At 40.0% G+C, this 24,381-nt stretch overlaps 2 protein-coding genes across 2 annotated transcripts in view; both read right to left on the reverse strand.

Moving 5' to 3' along the window:
- The window catches only part of pigg (phosphatidylinositol glycan anchor biosynthesis class G), a 74,206-nt gene extending 63,327 nt beyond the window's left edge, over positions 1-10,879 (reverse strand). The window contains exons 1-4 of the mRNA XM_047585572.1: positions 10,430-10,879; positions 10,116-10,321; positions 4,542-4,751; positions 2,555-2,743 (exon numbers count right to left, since the gene is read on the reverse strand). Of these exons, the coding sequence (XP_047441528.1) occupies positions 2,555-2,743; positions 4,542-4,751; positions 10,116-10,321; positions 10,430-10,583 (759 nt within the window). The 5' untranslated portion in view covers positions 10,584-10,879. The remainder of the gene's footprint in view (positions 1-2,554; positions 2,744-4,541; positions 4,752-10,115; positions 10,322-10,429) is intronic.
- Positions 10,880-12,063: 1,184 nt separating this feature from the next.
- On the reverse strand, positions 12,064-23,960 carry guf1 (GTP binding elongation factor GUF1). The gene is made up of 17 exons (XM_047584406.1): positions 23,619-23,960; positions 22,045-22,156; positions 20,736-20,884; positions 20,014-20,094; positions 19,852-19,929; positions 19,676-19,759; positions 19,534-19,598; positions 19,225-19,428; positions 18,470-18,609; positions 17,256-17,379; positions 16,425-16,557; positions 16,025-16,168; positions 14,999-15,132; positions 13,958-14,059; positions 12,601-12,720; positions 12,422-12,458; positions 12,064-12,328 (listed from the first exon to the last, which is right to left on the reverse strand). Exons 1-17 carry the CDS (start codon positions 23,805-23,807, stop codon positions 12,194-12,196), a joined length of 2,031 nt encoding a protein of 676 aa, XP_047440362.1. The 5' UTR covers positions 23,808-23,960; the 3' UTR covers positions 12,064-12,193.
- Positions 23,961-24,381: the final 421 nt, after the last annotated feature.

Genomic DNA, 24,381 nt, shown 5'->3' on the forward strand with positions numbered 1-24,381 from the left:
TGAATCCAGACTTTCAGACATTTTTTTTTCATTTAGAGAGCTGACTGGGCTGACTGCCGTTGCCCGCAACACACAGATGTCGCCCCGAGCCTGGAGAGACAGGATTTAACGAGACGAGAATTAACAACTTGTGGTGATGTGGTGAAATGTTGCCTCGGCGTGTAAAGAGACACTTTGGCTTCTGTTCTCACTGCCATTTGGAAAGTAGGGGCAAGAAGAGGGAGATTGTAGTGTCATGTACTGTAGACATGAGTTGACACCCTAAATACAAGCTACAAAGCGGAGCGACAGCGAGACAATACCCATTAGCAACACACACATATGGATGGTGCAGAGACAATATGCAAGCACAGCTGTCTAACCATGCAGGAAAGAAAGAAAAAAACAAAGACGCGAGACCTGCACACTGATCAGAGTCTACAATAAAGATAACAGCTTAACAGTTTATTAAATCTTGGGCTCTGCTAAAAACAGATAAATGCAAGAAACATTACAAATGATCTTTCGTAATTAAATGACCATCCATAAACCGATAAAACTAAATATTCACTGATATCATCACATTCATTTATTAACCATTGATCATTACTTCGTATTTTTAACATCCTCCCGCCTTCATTTATAATATTACTATTAAAATACTAAAACACCTATTCAGAATTTGAAGTGTTATGTTGACTTTAATTAATTTTAAGAGAAATAGATGTTGACAATCAAAAAGTAAATCATTTCCACTCATACAGGTGAAACAAATTAAGCTGAAATTAAAAGTCAGAAGCAAAGTCAGTGCCTCCGAACACATCAGGTAAATAAAAGTCTAGGTTAGAGCGGCATTACTTTAGTGTTTCAAGGAAATTAAACCATATTTTTATGTTTTTTTATGTGTTTATATTCCCTGTGTATATATTCACCTGTGTTTATAGTTGTTTTCATTGTTGGAGACCATCATTGGTTGAAATATGAATTTAATTTTGTTTCTGAAGTCAGCTCTGGAAATGTTTTGTGTAGGTTTGCTGTACAATATCAGAATCAGCTTTACTGGCTACGTATGTGATCACATACAAGGAATTTGACTCTGGTGACTTTGTTCAATGGTACAAGACAAGCACTTAAAAAAGCGTAAAAAATAGAAAAACTATACAATTAGACTATCAGAATAAAAATAATTTAGAAAGAAAAACAAATAAAGGGCAGAAGCAGATATATATAATAGACCTAAACAGTACCTATATACAATTAATGATTGTATTTAGTAAACCTGGGGAGCTGGGGAGTAGAGGTTAGAGATGCAGCCTGGGAACGAAGCTTTACCTCCCCCCCGTGTCCATGGCTGAGCTACAGCCATGGACAGAAATCACCTCAGCCTCACTGGCCAAATCTTAGCCTGGGAAGACTGATCCTTTGAAAGAGGAGTAAAGGAAGTCATCTATGTCAGAATGGAAAAAAAAAAAACTTCTCTAAACAAAGGAGGTGGAATGAGATACAGTATAGATATAAGGTATGCATGTGATGTCACAGCCAGCAGAAGTCTCCATGGTTACGGGCATTGAGTGGCAAACAGTGACAGTTGAACATGGAGATTAGCAGCATTAGTTTGAATCATAGGCTTTAATAGCGTCTAAATTGTAAAATTAATCTAAAAAAGGTGAAGACTGTACCAACAGAGCTGAAAAGCAGTCATAGAGATATATTTTTACAGATATCTTTCAAAGAAAAGAGAAGTAAATGGATCACTGCATTAGAAGAAACAACTGGAATCCAGGCACCGAAAACCTGGTGTTGTGGTTCATATTTAGTGTCAGGTAATATTAATTTAAGCTGTACTTTTTGATGAAGTCATACGTTAAGTTACTTCTTAAGATACGTTCTGGAGGGATTTTGGCGTAGTTACGACCGACAGTAACTATTTCAGTTTCCAACAATAACTTCTCAGTAAAGTTCTTAGCGTTAGCATCTTATATTTAGCTACATTTATCACAACTGAAAAAACTAACTTTAGCTAAGGCTAATCCACTTTTCCACATCCATATTAGTTCATATGGATCATTATCGAGTCCATTTGCCCTCAACTGGGTTTGATAATCCACGTTTTTCCCAGTTTTGCTGTGTTTACTGATACATTTCACCATGTTTTTGCCACTCAAGGGGGCGTGACCCCAGACGACAATGACAACAATAACTTTTGTACTTTCAACCCCATTCCCACCTTGAGACTGGAGCCTCTGACTGATGACGGGTGGTTCGAGCACCATTCAGAGTTGTGGCTGTTGTGCCAGTTTTTGGTCATCACCCTTTTCTAATGGGCTACACCCACAGAGTTTCCTAAGTGAACCTCAACTTCCTACTACGCCTTCAAGACTCTACAAGTCCAGCTGTCTTTCTTAACGCTTTTTTGGATATGCCATGACCTAGATGACTGAGAACCTTCACAGACAAAACTATAAGAGGATCCATCTTGGCAGGCAGACAATCAGCAATAAGCAAATGTTCGTTCAGAAACTAGTTAGCTGTCTCATACAACGCGCATGCATCGCAAACAAAGAAAGGAATTTACCTTTGTAATGAGACTACTGTGGATCTTCTTCAGGATGTCGTCCATCTCCAGCAGTTTGGGTTGAATGAGTGAACTGTGTGGTCCACTGATGTGACCGATGTGGTCCAGGCCCAAGTAGTGGAGAATCAAAATGTCCCAGTCGTCTCTCTTGAGCGTGCTGTCCAAGTGACGGGTTACATTGTTGTCAACCTACGTGGAAACCAACGGAACGCATTTACTTTTTCATATTACACATAATACACACGACGAGCAAAATAAACCAGAGCGGAAATTGAGTTTGTTCAAAACTGTGATACCGGGGATTGAAAATCATCCCACTTATCAGGCTCAGCTTCCACCAATGTTCTAATATAAACATGAACAGATTGCGAAAAAAGTCCCACAGAATATTTGTATCTACAGCATCTGGAGCTAATTGATGAGCAGTTTTTGTGTGATCTCAGCTCTGTGCCTCCCTGGATAATCCCTCATCTCTTTCATGCAGATCACTTGGCCTCGTAGATAATGCAGCAACTGAATCATCGCCAGACATTACACTGCATGTACAGAATGCGTGCATAACATTATGTAAAGTCTGAGGAACTTAAGTGTGAATTAGACTGTTTGATGTACGTGACGTATTATGCGTACGAAGGAAAGAACAAGTTGAGAAACTAATCAAAGTGTAGGACAGCTCAGCCCGTTTAAACAGAGGCCTCGTCCAAGCCTCACATTAAGGTCTGTTCTGGGCAATCCTTCATTTATGGAGATTTGTTTTCACTGCTGCAAATAATGTGTAGCCAAGAAATTACAATGTGTATGGAAACTTTTGTGGTTCAGTTATAACATGAGCTTTGTGTACATGTAAAAAGCCAATATGCATGTTCGTTTGCAGACCTCTACTTCACAGCTTGTTCCAAAATAAGTATAATTTCCCCAAGTCATGACGCTCACACGACAAACAGCTGTTTGTGGTTCTAATAACAACAGCAGATGCGGTAGAGACCCATTAGAGGCGGCAGCTGTTATAATATAGTCTGGGGGACGCATGTGGAGACACAGTTTAATACCAGGTGTGAACACAGGTACTTAAAGCTGGCCACCTAGGACAGATGTTAACGCAAGGTCTGAACTGAGCCAGAGATACAGTCGCTTGTTAGAAACCTCAATGGAAAGAAGATAGTATCTGGTTTACTACACAGGGTGTATCAGGCATAACATTATGACCACCTGTCTAACATCGTGTAGGTCTCCCTTGTGTCTCCAAAACAGTTGTGACTCATCAGAGAATGGACATGGACCTTCTGAGGGCGTCCTGTGGTTACTGGAAACAGGATGTTGTCAGTGGGGCCTGTGGGTTGATGGGAGCGCTTTTACAGTATATTATTTTATAATACATTGTGGGGATCAAACCAGTAACCCTCTGGTTTCTGCTGCACCTACTGAGCCACAGGCCCCCATTGTCACAAGATTATAGACTTCTCCTGTCGGTGGTCATTATGTTTTGGCCGATGTGTGTATGCTATATCGATAAACAGTGTAGAAGTGTCAGTTTTGTATGGATATTACATTTCTCTTTCATTGCTCGTTGCGGTTGTGACTTAATTTCATAAAGTTAGAACGGTAACTAAACTAACAAGTGTTATATTCGATCTTTTTTTTTTTAAATTAACATTTTTTTTAAATCTACAGATTATATAGCGCTGATAAGACTCAATATGGCCTCAAGATTCTTTGCAGTCTTAATTTTGTCTGGTTGTTTAATGACTTGTTGAAGGGACTAATCAGTGGTTAAATCCTGTAATTACAACACGTGGCCACAGATGTCACTATTGCTGCTGCTTTAAACACTAAACTCAGGACTAACATGAAAAAAAGTAATAATTTAGTTTTATGTTTCATTTTTGAAATACCTGAATCACACCTACCACACTTTATTAATATTAACAGAAAAATACATCACCTATACCGCCTTATGGCCAACCCCAGCAGTTTACGTTATACATACCTCCGTGTAGTCAGACACGAAAAAGGAGGTCGTGCCATCAAACTCCATGAAGTGCTTTGGGAAGAGGCGTACCCAGGTGTCATCCCCGTAGAAGACTATCCTCTTCCCTGCAGTTTTGGCCTGCCAAATGAGGTTGTCTTCCAACAGCGCGGGAGAATTTAGGTTCATTACCACATCAATGAAGCCTGGGATACTGCCAGTGGTAAGAGCCTGGGGAGAGATATGGTTTTTGTCATTGTCCTTTGAACAGTAATTGTCTTTTAATGGTGTTATACAACCTTACAATTTCATCATATCAACCCAGTTAATTAAGACTCCTGCTCTGGTGTGATGTTCAGTAAGAGGATAAAGTACAAACAAATCAAATAAATAATTTTCGTTTTAATCTGATCAGTTCGCTAAATCGACATCAACGCTGGAAAAACGGAAACTGGCTCCCGAATCCCAAAAAACGCATCTGGCTGTTGTTGCATATGAAAACTGGAAGCTGAACCAGGTGAGAAGATGATATTCATGAAGAACCGTTTCTACTGATTTCATCATAGAATCTGAAATAAAATTATACCAGCCTCCATTTTTGACTGACAAGGAAAACAAAGTCTATTCAAAGGAGGAGAGGGTTACAAAGGCCGCGTCTTCACGCGGAGAGAAGAACACACGAGATTTCAGATACTGAAAGAAAGAAAAAAAAAAAAAAACATTGTTATTTAAAACCTGGACGAGCTGCTCGGAGTCTGAGATCCGCTGAGGCGCTCAGAAATCCAGGCTAAATCAGTGGTGACCGGCCTTTGTTGTGCGAGGGCCCAGGTGGTAGAGAAAACTGTGGAGAAGGCTGAGCTGGCAAATTCACACTCTGCTTTGAAATCGCTTCTCATAGTTCCATTTGATCCCTTTTATCGCGTGTGTGTGTTTTTTTTTTTTTTTGTTTCATATATATGATTCTACTTCTCAATTCACACATAAGTATTCTGCTCGAGTTTTTAGGTTCTTTTGTTCGCTGCTTACAGGACACTTTTGTAGCGAGCCGCTGGTCGAGGATGAGTTGTTGCACGGCGGCTCCGTGGCCACTTCACAGGAGACAGGAATAAACTAAAAGATGTCACACCCCCGCAAAGAAAGGCAAGGATGCATCAAGAAATGTCACAAACCTTTCCTCACCTCCCATCACCTCTGCAATACGCCCCAAGACTCTTGTGTTTTTTTATTGATGCGAGTCTTGATGTATGGGAACCAAAGTATCTTCTGGCACTTTCGAATTATAACAAACTCATGAATCTAGTCTTAGGCCAAATAATGTCAGGAGCGGTTAATTCACGTCACGTTACAGCCGTAGACCGAAGGTGGAGTGTTGAAACGTTCTTATGAGCTTTGTTCCTCGGCTCAATTATTTACCACTTCCCTCCCCGCGATTGTTTTGCTCCTGCCGGTTGCAGGTGCTTGTTTTCGCGGAAGAGAAGGATGGTTCTGCCTCGAAAGCACACTTCTCTTCTCTTTCTGCTTGTTCAGCCTCACGGAGGTCCCCGGTCTATTAATAGGGATAGACTGACTAATAAAACCAGTGGTTTGGGTAAAAAAAAACAAAAAAAAAAAACAACAGGTCTTTGGAAAAAAAAAATGGTTTAACATACATAAGACTGTATCAATAATGAGGCGGTAAGAAAGGAACGGGTTTGAAAGCTCTCTGTGGAAAAGTTCACAGTTTAAATAGGCTCAATTTAAGAATTTTCCCTCGATGCCAAGAAACGTTGAGAAGCTGCCCAAACGAATCAGTGACTCATCAACATACTAATTACTTGCCCACAGTATGTGTCTCGGCTTGCGATGTGCCACTGCTTAAATGTCAAATACAATATCAGTGGGGGTATGTAGACTCTCTCTCTCTCTGACATAGTGACGGAAACTCGCAACGGTGCCAAAACACAGATGGAAGGGGCTGTGAATTGGAGTCCTCGAGTCTGGCTGAAAGATATTTCGGTTCCCTCCTCGACGCTTACTTATTTTGTTGACAAGTGAAAAGACGATTTCCCGCCATCCACTCGAAAGCGTCATCAATATTCTCCGGCCTTGTTACCACATGATAACTACGGAGGTTAAACAGTAGAACTATTATGCACTATTGAGTTCAGACACAGGCCTTCCAAATACCCACAGTGCATTGCTGCTGCTGCTGCTGTCATTAACTGAATTCAGTGTCCAAATCCTGCATATCTCAGTAATATGCACTGACTGCTGAGCCACATGCGAATACGGGGCCACAAACTTCTTTTGTGTCCTGTTGTGCCTAAAACGACCAAACTAAATTAAGTTTAGAAGGAGGAGGGGGTCTGCAATAATAAAAATACACATAGAAGAAACTGGATACTAGAACTTAAATGAGACTTTATTTCAGTCACACTGAATATATGCAGAGAGAATGTGACATTATTAGATGCGGTAGTGGGTCTAATGTGTCTGTAAATAAATGGTTGTGCCACTGAGAGTTTATGATTTAGGTTAGTTGGCTGTGTCATAGCAGTTAATTGGGTGCAATGCAGTGATAACAGGCACTTAGAGGCAGCTGGCCTGTAATGCCCCCTACTGGTGTCTAGCTAAACTGCAACAGTGCAACAGATCGCTTTCAGTTCGAGGGCCACAGATCTTATGTGAATCACCTCAAGATTAAAGTGACCAGCGTAGTTGCTACAAACAAAGCAACACGTTGACTCAAAGCCACAACGACTACACGCTTGTTGTTGTGATGCACCAGCTGTAGAGTGAAACATAACATTATACTAGGCCGTATTTATTTAGCTCATGGATAAAACAAGTCTCAAGTCCCGTTCAAAAGGAAATTATGTTTCATTAATTTCATTATGTGTTAAGAAAAATAGTGCGGTTAGAGGGTAAAACCACTGCTCTGAATGAACCCTAACAAACCAGCCGGTTACCATGTGATTAACTGGACCATCTGCAGGACTGTAAGCTCTCACCAAGACCACAAATCAAACCTACTGTACATGCTTGTGGACAGCTGCCACTTTCCATTCTTTCCCCTCCTGTCCACACTGTACATGCTGCTGCTACATGATCCTTTCATGCATCTGCATCTAAATCAGCGATTTATTCTGAATTTCCTCTCAGATCGATCTGCTTCTGCACCCTGCTGCCCGCTCTCTACCCGTCGACAAATATCTTTTGTACAACGTGCACATCCCGGATTGTTTTTTCTGCGCCGTCTTCAAGCCCTTTCCCTCCATCATCAAAACATCTTTAACTAAACCCCTGGATTATGTTGAAACATCTGTCCTCCTTTAAGTCCACCTCAATCTCAGCCTGCTGTGACCCCCCCCCCCCCTCCTCATCAATGACATGACACATTACATACCAGCTTCATCTCACAGTGAAATCAGTTTTATAGTATTTTTTTTATCAATTTACAAATATAACAAATATTTAACAGTTGTACTGATTTAACAGACGCTTTTGTCCAAAGTAACAATATTTAAACTACTATAAGAACTCAGGAGGACAGAGTGCCGCACAACTAATTTGCAAACCCAAAAGAAAATTATCCAATAATGGCCAAGTCAATCAATGCCTGACATTCCCCTGCTGAGTTTGCCACTCAGTTATTCGATCAATGGGGAAAAAAAATGTCTGCTTTTGCATTAAACTATATCAACAAACAGGAGTAACAGAGTGAGAGATGACTGGTTCTTCTGTGTCACTTAAAAGAACACCAGACATCTTCAGGGTCGAGGTAATGAGCTCGAGGCGTTTCTCTGTTGCGAGCCTTTGCTCCTCTTCGTATTTGAAAGGAAAACTAAACATCTTCATGTCTTTGAGAGCACTGAAATCCTTGAAAGCATTTTTTTTTGTGACATTTTACGGACAAAAAGAAGAAACCAGGTTTAATAAAGGGCTGAATCATAGGGTGGCAGGAGGAAGGAGAAGACCCTGTTGGACATTAATAGAGTAAATGGGTAAAAAAAAATAAAAAGCAAAAAAGAAAAAAAAAGTAAAATGAAATACACTAGAGAGCAACCAATCTAGCATATTAGTACAATTTAATTTAATTGAAAAATTGATTTTTTAAGACCCTGCTTTGTGTCCTTTCCACATTTAATACTCACAGTTGACATTTTGTAGATTAGAACAACAAAAAAACATTAACTAATAAGTGTAAGCTGCTTCCTAATCCACACCCTGCTCTGTTGGATCAGGAGGGACCACACTCAAGGTTGTTGTTCAACCAGAGTTTCTTCTCTTCGTCTTCACCGCTCGTCTTATTCATTGGTTCAATAATGCCAACCAACGCACGCTCTTTGACACCCTCTCTAACCTGAGCTCTGCTGAGTCCACACTCTCCCGGCTCCCGTGCTACCTTTCAGACCCCATCTATCAGCCGTCAGTGAGGAGGACTCTGCCCACACAACGTATCTTTAGCGGTACGGACGTCCAGGTTTGAGGTTTGACTCCTATCGTCTTCTTCTCCTACAACAGCTTGACGCTGTCAGCACCCTCCCCCCCCGTTCCTTCCACCACTGCTATAAAACACGAACACCGTCTCCTCTCCTGCCCTCTGACACTGAGGCAGAGCAATCTCTGCTTCACCTGACATCTTTGATAACACATTTCCTCCTCGGTGCACACTTGTACAAGACCGAGCTGCTCTTTCTTCCAGCGAAACCATTCCCTTCGCGAACTCCCTCCAACGCCGCTGACAACAACATGTTGCCTCTTTCCCAGTCTGCCCACAATCTTAGCGTGTTGTTGCACAACCAACAGCCGCGCAAGGCGCACATGACATGACTGTAATTCCCTCCTGGCTCCGCTCCTGAAAATACTCTCATCAGCGCAAACCAACACCATGCTTTCCAAATTCTGACATCTAGCTCTATTTTCAGCTACAGACAGAAAACTTAGCGCCCTTTTTTTCAAACTTTCCCTCAATTTTCCTTTATTTAATTTAATCTAGTTTCGCAGAAGCGCCACCTTTCTGATGCCAATTCAACATAAGCTGAACATCAGAGCAGTCGTGAAGGCGGATATAATGCAAAAGTGTAATAGTAAAAGGCATTTCTCCTTCATCAGACGGTAACCTCCACTTAAAATCAAATTATTGTGTATAGCTGCTGTGCTTTCTATTTTTATTGCTTCCGAACCAAAGAGCTGCTAAACTGTATTTCATTGTTTTTTTACTGGACAGTTACAGTAAAACTTCTTCTCATTCTTATTATTCACTTTTGCCGGTGTACCTAATAAACTGGTATTGTTGCTTTCTATGGTTGTGTGTTTGTTACTTCAGCTGTTACTTCCTTTAACAACGGTTTCATCGTAGGGTGAAGCGAGGATGAATCTTAAACTGCATGAAATCAATGTATCTTTGGTTGAAACTGTGATACTGGATGGCATTAATACAATATCAGTTTTATATGAAAGTTATAGATATATTTGCAGTTTACCACAACCTGGTAATCCAGAACTACACATACGTACTGTGCAATGCGTAGAATTACACACAGTGGTCAGACTTGATGGGTGAGTTTCAAGCATTTGAACCTGCACGGCTTGATATCCGAGAGACGTTTTTACCTTGATCCTGGGCATGGTGACAGTAGGGGGTCTGGCTTTGGCAATAAAGCTGAGGGAAGAGCCCTTTTCCACCACGTGTCTGGTGTAGGGCATGTACATGCGTCCACTGGGTCCAAACACAAAGTCCTCTCGGAGGGCATCCACTAACATGATGACCACCCTTTTGAACAGGGGCTGAGGGAGGTGGGATGAGTTGGGAGAACTCCCTAAAAGACAGAAAAGGAAAAGGAAAAAAAACAAAATGTTTTACGATTAAAGTGAGCGGCGTAGCCAGAGTGGGAGAGTCTGGTAGCTGGTTGGTGCTGTGAACTCACCTGTCAGCGGCTCCTTGGGCAGATCTGACAGCTTGCTCTTGGATGAAAAAGAGGACTTGACAGGTACTGGGAAAAATCCTCGCAGGAAGAGGGCGATGCCCATCACTTCGAAGATTAAAATAAACGAGGCGAAAACCGACGAGCGTACTTTCATTGTGGCGGTCGGTGGACACTTTAGGAAAGAAGTGAGTTAAGCTAGTGAGGGAACTTACTGGCTAACAAGCGACATGACGCTTCCTGCACACTTCACCCAAATTAACAGTGATGGAAGCCATAACACACTTTTTCCCATGAACACACTGTCAGAGAACACAGCACAAACCTACGTCTCGCAGTATTTAACAACCTGCTCTTATGTTCTATATTTGTGGCCGTTTTTTTTGCAATAAAAACACTAATACCAGGTAGCACTATTGCCATTGATAGCCACTTCCGCATTGATAGCCTGGAACTACGGGTCGGACGCAGGACCAAACAACGCAACTACGCCTTTTTTATATGGAAGAGCATTAGGGCCGCCCGTGAGAGGAGGCAGATTTTTTTTTCATCATGCACATCGGGCGTAATTTTACTGTACTGTTAATTAGTGGGATGGCATTCGGTGTTTTTCCCGCCATGACATTAGAAAATATGAATGAAAATGGTCTCATCTGGTTGAGTGGATGTAGCATCAACCGTGGCTATATTAATAAGCGCAGTAAAGTAGGTTCAATTCTAGCCTGCTCCATTTTCTGCATATCATCCCCCATCTCTCACCCCATTACTCCAGACCCCCCTGTGCATTTAATATCAAAAAAGGTCTATAATTAACGTTCTACATATCCCAACTGGAAGCCTTATTAGTTGAATACACTGCTTGTTATTTTTATTGCAGTAAAACACCAATTAGTCCCTCCATTATATATTTTAATTTTGCCCAGTCCCAAGGACAGCACTCAAGGCGAATGAGGTCACTACCATCCAGCAGCTTCAACTGTTCGTGACTTCTCGAGTTTTGTATATAATCTGACGTTAACGGGGTCTAAGGCTGATGAAGTCTGACTGGAAATTAACTCAGGATAGAGGGACTTATTTCCACTCAGGTCTGTTGTGTGTGTGTGTGTTTGAGCTGTTACTGCCACCTACAGGGGAAACTTCATTTGAAGGGTTTTCTCTTTGGCATTTTAAAGGTCAGTGTCACAATTTCCACGCACTAGTTGCAGCTGCGTTTGTGTAATTTGTGTAGATGAGGATTTCCACTTCCTTTGTGTAACTGGATTATGCATAGAAAAACTGTGTAACGGCTCAATGAATCATATCGGCGAAATGAGAGGATAATTGAAAACCTCTACTGAATCCTGTCACATTTAACATCATTAAACACAGCAGAGCTTTTAGATGCACATAATAGCTCTTCTTCATGGTCATATTTAAGTATTTTTCTTACCTCTAACTCACATCAAACAGTGTGACAGAGAACCTCGATTTACTTTTAAGAACTTATAGCAGCTATTTTAGTTGGAAAGTTCATGTACAGGACACTGTTTCATGTGATTATTAATGGAAATCAAATCCTCAAAGAAAGGTGATCACATAGCGTTAGAAGAAGGACAAATTAATTTAAATGTTCTGGAAAAGATTGATGTGAAAAAGACCAGAGTCTGCATCACTTTATTCAAAGAAAACCTAGCAGGGCCTTTATATAACAAAGACCTCTTTTCCATATACCGTAATACAATATACAGTATACATTACTAATTAGTGCATTCATTTTCTTCTTCTCTTCTACTTTTCATTCCTTTTCAGAACATTAATGAAGACGTCTTTGGGAACGTCCACGTTGCCGATGCGCCTCATCTTCTTTTTACCCTCTGCCTGTTTCTTCAGCAGCTTCATCTTCCGTGTTACGTCCCCTCCGTACTATCAAAACAAGGAAACCGAAACATTTCAAAACATCTGTGGGATATTTTTACTGGAATGATGTTAAAAATAACACAAAAGATGTCTACTTACACATTTTGCAAGAACATTCTTCCTATATGCTTTTATTCTGAAAGAGACAGATACGGTCATGCTGTGGATAAACTCCATTAACCCAAATCCATCAGATATTTGCATCCTTTCCATGCACTGAGTTTGCATATCTCATTATTCCAGCAAAGCCTTTGGCTCAGTGCAGCTCTCGTACTTACGTTTCTCTTGCGATGACCTTATTTGCGATGGCTGCCTGTACAGCGATCTCGAACATCTGCCTTGGGATGGAGTCCTTCAGTCGCTCACACATCGCTCTCCCTGTGGTGTACGCGCGGTCTCTGTGATACAAAACGCACTCGTCAGAACCAGAGGCCACCAGAAAACTTCTAGTAATATCATGTGTCATCCCCAATTAATCAATTAACGACTCCTTTAAACAGTAACATGATGCACTCTACCGTCCATCATAGATTCATCAAACTAGGGTTGAGGCGTTTTCAAACTTGCTTCCTTGTTGCATTCAAAGCAACATCTTTTCAAATTCCGACAAAATCTCATGAAAAGTGTTAAAAAAAAAAAAAGACACAGGATGGAATAGGAAACAACTAGCATGGCTCTGTCTGAGGTTAGAAAATATTATTTTAAGTTATTCTGCTTTGTCTAATCGACACACAAAAAGAACATCTATTTGTGGTTTTATGTTGTAAATTAGTAGTTGGGGACATTGGACATGGACATAATTTATATTTTTGGTAAATTGTTAAAGTGGGTGTTAACCTCCTGCTGAGTCTTAAGTTGCGCTAAGTTCATTTATTCTCCACACAAACATCTTCCAAGTTCTGAAATCTCCAACTATCTGTTATATATGATGCCACTTCGCTGTGAGACCTTCAAGGTGCTTCACATAAAATCTGTAACATCAAATGCGTGTATATGACAAGAGAAGGTGCCTCTTATAAAACGTATCCGGCTCTGTGATTGGTGCATCGCCCTTAAAGAACCACCCACTGAAGCTACGCTCGATTCGGCTCAGTCCCAAGGCTTATGATACTAATCGTCTGAAAGTAGCCATCGCCGGTGAAGTGTAGCGCCCTTCAGTTGTTCTGGCTCGTGCGCTGGCTTTGGTAGTAACTTCATTAAGCTCGCATCGGCTGCGTGTCATCACTTTTTCTCTGAAAAGTTATTCTCATGTCCTTGTTACAGTTAGAATGAAGTCCTTGTCCAGAGTATAAAGTCATGTTAACACTCTCTGCCAAGAGGCCCTTTTTTTTAATTCTTACCCTTAGTGTTGAATACATTTCATGCTCCATAGGCTCAGAATAATTACAATAGTAATGAAGGACCATATACTGTAACCTTGACAGTAACAATAACAATTAAGCTACGGGAGACTGCTCCGACAAAGAAAATAAAAACGGTGCTTTCAAGCAGCATTGGAGTTAAAATCCAGAGGAACTAAATTGGGAGTTGTAAGCTAAAATGTTCAGGGGGGAATTAAAACAAATTAAATCTCTTTTACTTCAGAGGTCGTATTCAGCTTTGGTTTTATTTATTTATTTATTTTTTTTTTTGTACCTGTGAACAATCGTGGTGAGTTCCTCCACTGGCCGCCCATTGAGCAGAATATCCATCTTTATCAAAGGAGCGCTCTGGTAGCCTGCGTTCTCGTAATCAAAGCTGTGGAAGAAGAATCACAATGGTGAATTAGTAAACAGAGGTGGGATATGTCAAGATGGTGGTCTATCCAAACATGAGGTGCAAAGGAAAGGGAAAACAAGTCACAGAATAGAAGGGAAATAATTTACACAAATACAAGTCTTAACTTATTTTAACTGGTGCGGAATGTTGTCTCCCTTCTGTGTGAAGTAATCACAGTCTAGTGTCTTAGAAATTAAACTTTTTTGGGGGGGGGGGGGTCCTGTGTGCATTTTTGATCTACCCTGAGGACCCCCACAACCCCTTCTGGAGGGTCTTTTTTGTGTAACTGTGTAACTATCATCTTCTTCTTGGTTTGTTTGTAACATTAGCTTAATTTCAAGCGCTAACCCGAACATGCAAGTTAGTGAGTTTCCCACAACGTCTAGTTGCAGATGTTTCACAATAAGAGCATTATTAAGAAATGAATGGTGTATGGCCACTGAAACAGTACGGGCCTCATAATTTGAAACGGATGACGTAGATCGTGTTAAGTTATTAACAGCATCATGCACAAACTTTGAACAATGCAAGATTTCTTAATAAAGTGCAGTAAATTACGCTTGTGAAAGATGTTAGCTAAAGTAGATAAAGGTCTCAGTTACCTTTGAGTGAAATAATCCTATTTCTATACATGTCATATGATCTTTTTCAAAGGATATTTTATGTTCTTGGACCCCTTGCAATTTCACCACTTACCACTAGGGGTCCACGGACTCGCACTGTAGCTTTAAATACTGTTAATGTAAAGTTACACAGCTGCCACGTCTGGAACTTATCGTAGGAGATCTAATTTTTAAACATCATAACTAATATACTCAGATTTTACATTACATACTAAGAATACAGACAAACAAACAAGTACAAGTATGTGTGATTAACTGTGGCCATGTATTTACTGTAATACTGCTTTAGTTTTACCTGGCATATCCGGATGAGAGCGACTTGAGGAGGTCATAGAAATCCACGACGATTTCATTCAAAGGGAAGAGATATTTCATCATGACACGCTGGTCGTCAATGTAAACCATGTTCTTCTGGACCCCCCTGCGATTCTTTAAAGACACAAACAATCAGTGCTGTGTGTACTTTAGATACTGACGAAGGGCTACTTTGGTACAATGCATCATCAGATGGGTTGGCGATCCAATACCAAGTAAATACAGGGCTAGAATTGTCGATGCCGATACTTTTTACTTGAAATGTCATGATCCTTGAAAGACTTCATAACTTTTGCCTCTAGTTAGTTGATTATGATAAAACACAGGGCAAATATTTTAGGCTAATAACAATATAAAACAACTTATCAATATAAAAATTATACACACAATTGTTTCGGGGAAAAAAGTGATTAATGAAAAATTAGAAAAGGAGCAATGTAACAACAAATATAACAATGTAAACAACACAACAACAATGGAAGTCAGTAACAAGACTTTGTTGAGCAAAATAAGTAAACAAAAACAACCACAATGTAATAAGATTGCACAGAGAGGAAAACGTTGGCTCATCTTCCACCAAAGAAGCGAGTCTGCATCACTTGTATTTGGTTTCTCTTTCGAGTACCGACTCCATTTAACAGCAACAGTTCTAGCTGTGCGATGCTGTTGTGATGCTAGGATTCAAGTGTCAAACTCTGTCCATATCCACCTTTTGCTACAGGTGAAGATGGAGAAGCACGGACTTGAGAGAGAAACTTAATTAAATGGTCCTATAGAAGAGAAACTACAACAAAAGTACCAATTTCATCACGCTATTATCGATCCGATACCGATACCAATGATATTTAGAGGCATGAACATGTCAAGAGTCCTCAGGGAAATAAGATAAACACAGAGTCTGTTTGTAAAAAGACAGAAAGAACGATGCACATATAGGTATTACATAAAAAAATGTAAAGAAATCAAACTTTGTTCATTCTTTCGCTTTGCGTCTTCTTCTTCTTACCGAGCACAGAGACATAATCTTGCCAGTGTAAGTGTCTGGAGTGAGAATGGTTCCCAGCACCATGGGCTCCAAATACTCCGACACGACCGATCTGTCTGGGAACTGAGCGGGGTTCACGATGGTTATCTCCTCTTTACCGTGTTCCTGTAAGGAGAAGGAGGAGGAGAAGATTTCAACTCTAAAAGCTGTGTTTAGAGAATAAAGCTCTCAGGTCTGTCACAGAATAATATCAAATCTTTACATTACTTTCAAGCAAACTCAACTTGCACGCTTCGTATTGTACATCCAAGTTAAATGCATTCTCCTCCTAAGTATTTTCCTATTAAAATTCATCACTTTACACAGGGAAGCATGCCAGTGAATGATAGCCAAGCTGGACGAATATATGAGCAGCTCTTACCTTGATGAGTTTGGGTGAGGAGAGGGCAGCCTTGTACGGCACGGTGGGAGAAGTGACTATAACGGAGGCGTTGTACTCCTGCTCCAGCCTCTGATTGAACACCTCCATATGGAGAAGACCCAGGAACCCGAGTCTGCAGGGGGACAGGAAGGTCCACAGGTGCACTCAGGTTTTATAAATTGATATCCGCGCTTTTAATTACAAAGAGCCCGTCTGGAAAGAGTTCAGCGGTGAGTTAAGTCTCGCCGTTGTAAATGATCTAAATCGCTGACAATCATTTCACGTGGACTGATAATATGACCTGCGATGATAAATAAACTCTTACTTGGCTGCCGATGCTGGCAACGTCGAGTGTGTCCCACAGAAAGGTGTTTATTGCCAATAAATCACAGCAGCTGTTGTCCAGGTTTATGTACAAATACATAAAATCAAACTACTCCCCTGTAACTTTTTAGGATAGTATGTGTTAACACTTCTTCAAGAAAACATAGCGACTCCAGATTCCACATGTTTGCTTTAGTCTGATCCATGACAGATGTGTGTTTATCTCATTTCTCCAGCTGTTCTCTCCTTTTGTTCTGTGTCTACCCAGCTGGCCTTAGGCTGACGTGTCCCTCCGAGCTCAAGGTTTCTTCCTGTTAAAAGGGAGTTTTTCAGCCTTCAGCCTCACTCTGGAGGTTTCCGGATTTTGTAAAGCGTCTTGAGACAATTTGTACTGTTACTGACACTACATAAATAAAGACTGAAGTGCTGCTCAGAGTTTTAAAAGTCCACACTTTTCAGTTGAGCATTATAAAGCTTCAAATAATAATTCAAATAATTCATCCTGACCTCCATCCCGCTCCCAGGGCCAGGCTGCTGTCTTTCTGCACTGTGACACTTGAGTCATTCAGGGTCAGCCTGTCGATGGCGCTGCGGAGGCCGGGGTATTCTGACTGGTCCATTGGGTACATGCCTGAAGGACAGAGGAAATTCAGAGCGTGCATCAGCAGCGGAAAACGGCTCTTCATTTGTTTTATGAGGAAAGCACTGCTGGCACTGTTTATTTTTTGTTTAATTCCAGCGACACTGGATTATTTAACATTCTCATCTTCTATAACCGCTTGTCCTCTAGAGCAGTGGTTATCAATCTTTTTTTGGGGTCCTGGACACCCTGCATATTTTTGATCCACCCTGAGGACCCCCATGACAATAACCTTTTTGATTATTATTTGCGTTTTCCTCCTCTGAAAAGGCTGCAAAGACACCATTTTTCTTGCTGTAGAGTCACTACGGTACCAGCGAATTGACTGAACTGAGCACAGGAAACATCTGACGTCATTGTCCATAACAGCAGCAACACACGTGTGAAATTATATTTTCAGATTTTAGAAAAACAAAGATGTCAAGGATATTTTCTTTTAATTTCAAGTGGTAATATAGGTGAACATGCAAGTTAATGATATTCCCACAACACGTTCCTGCAGATGTTTCACAATAAGAGCATTATTAAGTCATGGATGGTGTACACCCACTGAAACAGTACGGGCCTCATAATTTGAGATAAGTTTGCATTAACAGCGTCATGCAGTAAGTTAGAACAATGCAACCCGGGTGCGAGATCTTTAAAATACGGTAAATTACACTTGTGAAACAGATGTAATTAGAAATAAAAGTGTCCAATGTAGTTTAGATCTCAGTCACATTTGAGTAAAATAATACAATTTCTATAGATGATGTTTTCTAAAAGATGTTTTATTTTCATGGGTTTCTTGCAATTACACCGCGGACCACTAGGGGTCCACGGTTAACAGGCCAGGTTAACAATCCTTTCCTCTAATCTCAGAGATTTTATGAATGAACAGTTTTATGGCTGTACAGTGAGACCCCAATAGGAGCATATTTCACTTCTAAACTTTAATGTCACTGTCCAGTAAAAAACAAACAATGAAATCCAGTTTGGCATCTCTCTGGTTCGAAAGCAATAAAAATTAAAGCGAAAGCAGCAATAAAAAAAAACAAAAAAACAAACATAAAATCTACAATACAACAGAAGCAGCACTTACCAGCAAAGACCATGGCTTTGGCAGGTTTAAACCCTGGAAGAGCTTCGACTGGATGCTCCTGGCTGTAGAGAGTGTCGCCAATCTGGGCTTCTTTCACGTCCTTCATCCCTGCTACCATGTAGCCCACTTGGCCTGCAAGCCTGCACAACAGCACGCTTTAGACACTAATACAATGATAATCTACACGAACAGCTGAATAAATGTTGAAGAAAATCCATTGTTTGTCTAATGTGTGGACTGTACGTCATCTTCTATAGTTATTTGCACTGACATGGTAATAATTAGATATTTTCTGATATAGATTAGCTTGTCACAGATATACAGCATGGGTATCCATTTTTATATTGTATATTCTTTGAAATAACAGCCCCTTTTTCATCTAACAGGAAAAAAAATAATAATATATATACATATATATATGAGCAATAATATAATATGTATCATTGCATAGTTTGTCCAGTAGAGAGCACTACAACTCTAGTGTTTGCATTACTTCAAGGGGCTACAACACAAATGAGGGGGGGTGTTCATGCAAATGAACTATATGTATATTTAAATTAATTTTAATACACTGAACTTGTGTGATGCATCTTCATATGCAGAATTATTGTATAAAATTAACCAGCATTAGTTAGGACTGTATGTCTAATTGTAAAAAAAGATTTTGAAAATGTCACTAATGTCAGATTTAGTAAGAGAAATAAAACATGAAGGATTAAAAAAAGGTAAACAAGAGGAGGATGAATGCAGCGTACAGCCTCTGTGTCGGGTGCTCATCTGGCCGGAGAAGGCCCAGCTCGTTGACCTCGTATGTTTTGCGGAGATGCGCAGACACGATCTTGTCCCCTTTTTTGACCTGACCTCCAAACACAGCGATGTTGGCCACCACTCCTCTGTAGTGGTTGAAATTGGAGTCAAACACTAAGGCTTTAAATGGGTCGTCGATGCTTGCCATGGGGCTGGAAAAAAAAAAAAAAAAAAAAGAGAGAGAAAGAAAGAGCTTCCTTTTATTTCTCTTTACCTCCAACATGCTGTATTTCAAATAACCACCCGAGGCTTCTTACTGTGGAATCCTGTCCACAATCGCTTGGAGAACCTTTTCAACATTTGTTCCAAGTTTAGCTGAAACCTGAAAAACACGGGGAAATTCCTCAGAAAAGCGGCTGACAATAAATCACAAAGCATATTACATGTGCTCCATCCTACCCTGATGCATTCTTCACGAGGAATATCAAACACCTTTTCGATTTGTGCCTCCACTCGTTCCGGATCTGCATTTTTTAAGTCAATCTGAGGGAGATATGAAAGAATCAAGGGACTCATCTCATCTTTACTCAAATAAAACATGTGTAATTAACCAAAAATAGAAGAACTGAATGTACCTTATTTAAGACAGGGATGATTGCCAGCTGAGCTTCAAAAGCCAGGTAGAAGTTAGCTACTGTTTGCGCTTGGATGCCCTTTACATTAAAAAATAATAATAATAATCAATGCATGCATTAAATACTGCCACATTATTTAACTAAGAAAATACAGTTTAGTACCTGATTGGCATCAACAATCAACAGGACGCCTTGGCATGCAGAAATTGAGCGAGACACTTCGTAACTGAAGTCAACATGGCCCTAAAGAGAAGAGAAGAATATGAGGTTATTAGAAGATTAGAGGAACACAGATGTGCAACATGTAAATAAATCAACTTAACAGATGTGCAACATGTAAACTCCTCTAAGAGTGCGAATTTAAAGCAATGAATATTTAGGAAGAATGTGAGGATTTGCGATGATCTATCAGAATCTATCAGCAGAGGAAAAACATTTAAACGTACAAATATCATCCTGTAAACACAAATAATACAAGAAAACACATCTGTCTAAAATGTCAACATTACAAATACAAATTAAGGCCTGAGAAGGATATTGACTTAGTTGCAATCTACAACCTCACCACTAGATGCCACTAAATCCTGCACAGTGGGCCTTTAAAGTTGTAACCTGCAGCTATTTAAAATTGTCAATAAAATGAATAAATACTCTTTATTTTAATTATGAGTCTGCTTTATATTTTATTTCCAGCAACAGCTCAGACATTTGTGGCAACATAAAATCAGTCAGTGGTGCCAAAGCTTGCAGGGAAACTGTTAAATACACTTTCCATAAGACACTTGTCCATAAACACAAGTCAGAAGCTCGCACTTGTTCATAATTTATGTTTAAAGAAAATCAATGGACACAGTTTTACACCAAGAACCCAGCTAAGGACTTACGGGTGTGTCGATGAGGTTCAGGAGGTACTGCTCTCCCTGGTGGCTGTAAATCAACGAGGCCGTCTGGGCCTTCACCGTTATTCCCCTCTCTCGCTCCACCTGAAGCTTGTCCAGTACCTGTTTGTTCTTCTCAGTCTTTGCTATGGCACCTGTTAATTACATCATGAGTGACTTTGACAAATATACCCTGATTTATATGACTTACTTACTCACTTACTTGGTGCGTTACATTTACCTCAGAGGGCGGAATTATTGGCACCTGAGTTATCGGCGTTTCAGTTACGGGAAGTCGGAAAACTAGACGGCCACGTTCTGTGAAAGCTCTTGCTTTGTCCGAGTATGTGTTTTCAATGTTTATATTTTTTGAGTGCAGAATGAAATGAAATCTACAAGACCACACAAGGCAGAAATTTATAAAAAATAAATATATATATATATGTTCAAAAGTTTTAATTTTTTAAATTAAATGTAGAAAAAAAATGCACTATTAATCACAGTTGGCCACGCTGTTTGTGTTTCACACTGTTCTGGTTTTACCACACCATTGTTTTTAGCCGTTGTTAGCACAACATAGGTTTGTAGTTCCTATATAACACAGCATTTCAACAGATGTATGACAAAAAACACTGTCAAAATATAATCAGAAGTGCTAATAAACAGAATATTACAGGAGCTTCTAATTACTGTTTACACATGGGGCGGCCATCTTGGTAACTCAACTCTGAGTAGGAAATCCGACTTCAGTTGAAAATTCCAACTCGGAACTCGGAAATTCCCCCTTCTGAGCACGAATGTAACGCACCAAAAGTCCCTGATCACATCTGGCATTAACATGTGTCCTGGATGATCCTGCCATAAGTGTTTATGTCACAGGTGTGAAGACACTCAAGACATAACAAGGACACAATGAATCCGAGCTCTTTAATATAATTTGTCCTTGTTGTTGTTACCTAACTAAACTGATAAATACTGTATATCTAAGCAAGAATACATTTTGTTAGTTAATTTGACACAATGAATCTGCTAAATTTCGATAATAAGACAACATAAAAAATGCATGCAAACGGTCTAAATCATAATAGTGACCGTTTTATTTCCACCGTGAGTGCGTCAGATGAGCTATTGACCACAGTGCATCTGATACACCACCTGAGCAATGCAGTTACTTTACACCATCGATCTCAAACTGTCTTTTCACTGACTGGCCTTTGTTACGCTGAGGACCAGTTTTTAGATCATGAAATGTCTCTGAAAATGTCTTGATCTCCTGAAAAGAAAAACAAGGATGTGGTGTCCTGATAAAACATACCGGTCATTTCCAACAGCCTGTCGGCCAACGTGCTTTTCCCGTGGTCAATATGAGCAATGATGCAGAAATTCCTGATTCTGTCCACGGGAAACTTGGACATGTCAACACTGTCCTGAAAAGACAAAGGAAAGGAGACTGCTGAAGTAATCCATCTACGTCTATTACTAACTATTAATGGAGTGAACAACATTATGCACATGCAACTTCTCTGCACATCTGTTTAATGGTACTCCTTGTTTTCTCATTCAAACACAAACGCAACTTTGGTACGTACACATGGAAATGCAGTTTGTGCAAATAGTGTAAATATCAGAATTTACCCAGTAGTTGGGAACAAGCTATGACTATTGTATTAAGTTGGTATGAAGTAACAGAGGTGGGAAGTACAAAACCTTTGTTTTTCAGGTATCTGTATTTTATTTGAGTGTGTTTTGTACGCAAATGTCTGCACGTTCTACACCTTACATTTGACATGAAAGACGTGACATGATTGGACAAGAAGAAGAGGGACAGTTAACTGTGGAAAGATGCAGAGTCAGTGAGTGGAGCGTTAAAGAGAAAACTAGCAGCAGCACGGAGGAAGAAAGTGAAGATTTGCAGAAGCAAGACGTCCCCCATCCATGGGCTTATTTAAGAGAACTATTTTATGAACTGTTTTATGTTGCGATTCATGGGGAACGAGTTGTGTCTTCTGCCAACTTAAAATCTAGAGTTAAAGAAAATAGAAGCTGTTAAAAAATGATCCAGATGCAAGACCACAGGTCGGTTCAGTCCAGATTATTCTGTCAGAACTTTGTTCACTTTGGAAAATCAGCGTTTCTGCAAGTTTGAACAAGTGAATTTTAAGACTTTTAAGACCTTTTTAATACCATTACGGGTTAAACTTAGACCTAAATAAGGAAAACGAGAGACCCAGAGTTACTTTAAAAATAACAAAATTTATTGTCATTCAACTATCAACTGAGGACGTCCCTGGGGTGGGCTCCACTGATGAGGAAGAGAAATATAATAGGCCGGGGCCAGAGGGGGTCATTCTGCAAATGAAGCGGTAATAAACGGACTTAAGGGTTTAAGACTAAATGTAATTTAAGTGCTACAATGCAAAATATGCTCATATTTAAGACTCCTGAAAATTATCAAAGGATGTATTGTTTCATTAAAGGCAAAAATACTTTATACTTAAATACATCTCTGAGTCTGCATTTTCTTACTTTTACTCTAGTAAAGGAGTTTGACCAGTGCTTTTATTTTTTTTTTTTTTTTTAAATAAGTATCCATACTTTTACTTTAAGTGTAGATGTGAACACTTTTTCCCACCTCTGTGATGCAGTAAGTGTGATTATAATATTAAATATAGATTGGTAGACTGGTTCAATGCAGTGTGAACAGTTAGTATATTTTTACACGTGCACATAAATACATTCATATATACATATATACACATTTAAGGGCTGTATTAACTGTAACCATAGTGTAGTATTGAATTATGAATAGGAAGCAACTTACTCTAATAGCTTTAGCAACATTACTACATGTAGCGGTGACTGAAATGTCTGTGTGTGTGTGTCTGTTACCTTGTCTGCTTTTGTGCTCAGTCTCCTGCAGCCGCTGGAAAACACGGACGGTCTATTCATCCAGATGTGTTTCAACACTGTGTAGGAGGTCGCCTTACGACTGTGAGCTCTCCTCCTGCACATTTTCAGCTGTGATACGCACCTCAACAGAGGAGACTCACAACACATCTTCACTAGGGACAGCGACATGTTTTCTTCGGGGCTAAACAACCCCGTAGATCACTGAGACACTGGCGGACGCGATGTCCTGACGATAAAACCCACACCAAACCAAACTAAAACAAATAGTCCTGCACTAACCTCCGGTGCGTGAGCTTCTTAAGGGTGCTGACATTTTGGGTTGATAGGTCAACCGCAATGCCTTCTGGGAAATGTCGTTTTTTTTCCCCCAAAGCAAAGAAGATGAAATCTAACAAGATGAACTCGTCACAGTAACTTCCGGGTTCGTTAGGGACGTCGCGAGCAGGAGAAAACGTCGTTTTAATTAACTATTTTGTTAATGTTAACGCTCTTATATTGAATCACAGTTGCGTTCACTGTATCTTTGATGTGCTGTTATAATTAATTAGCTTTTTGAAAATTATTATTATAGCATTTATTAGCTCAGACTGTTAACCAGACAAAGCAGAACCCCCTTTACTGTAAGCGGAATGCAGACATAATTAAGACACCTGCCAAAATATATTTTATCTGTGAATAGTATTGAATAAAACAGCGAATGACTGCAGTTAATTTGGAAATAAAAAAAATCCCATTTTATTAA

This window comes from Mugil cephalus, chromosome 5 (genome assembly GCF_022458985.1).
Source record: "Mugil cephalus isolate CIBA_MC_2020 chromosome 5, CIBA_Mcephalus_1.1, whole genome shotgun sequence".
Taxonomy (NCBI): Eukaryota; Metazoa; Chordata; class Actinopteri; order Mugiliformes; family Mugilidae; genus Mugil; species Mugil cephalus.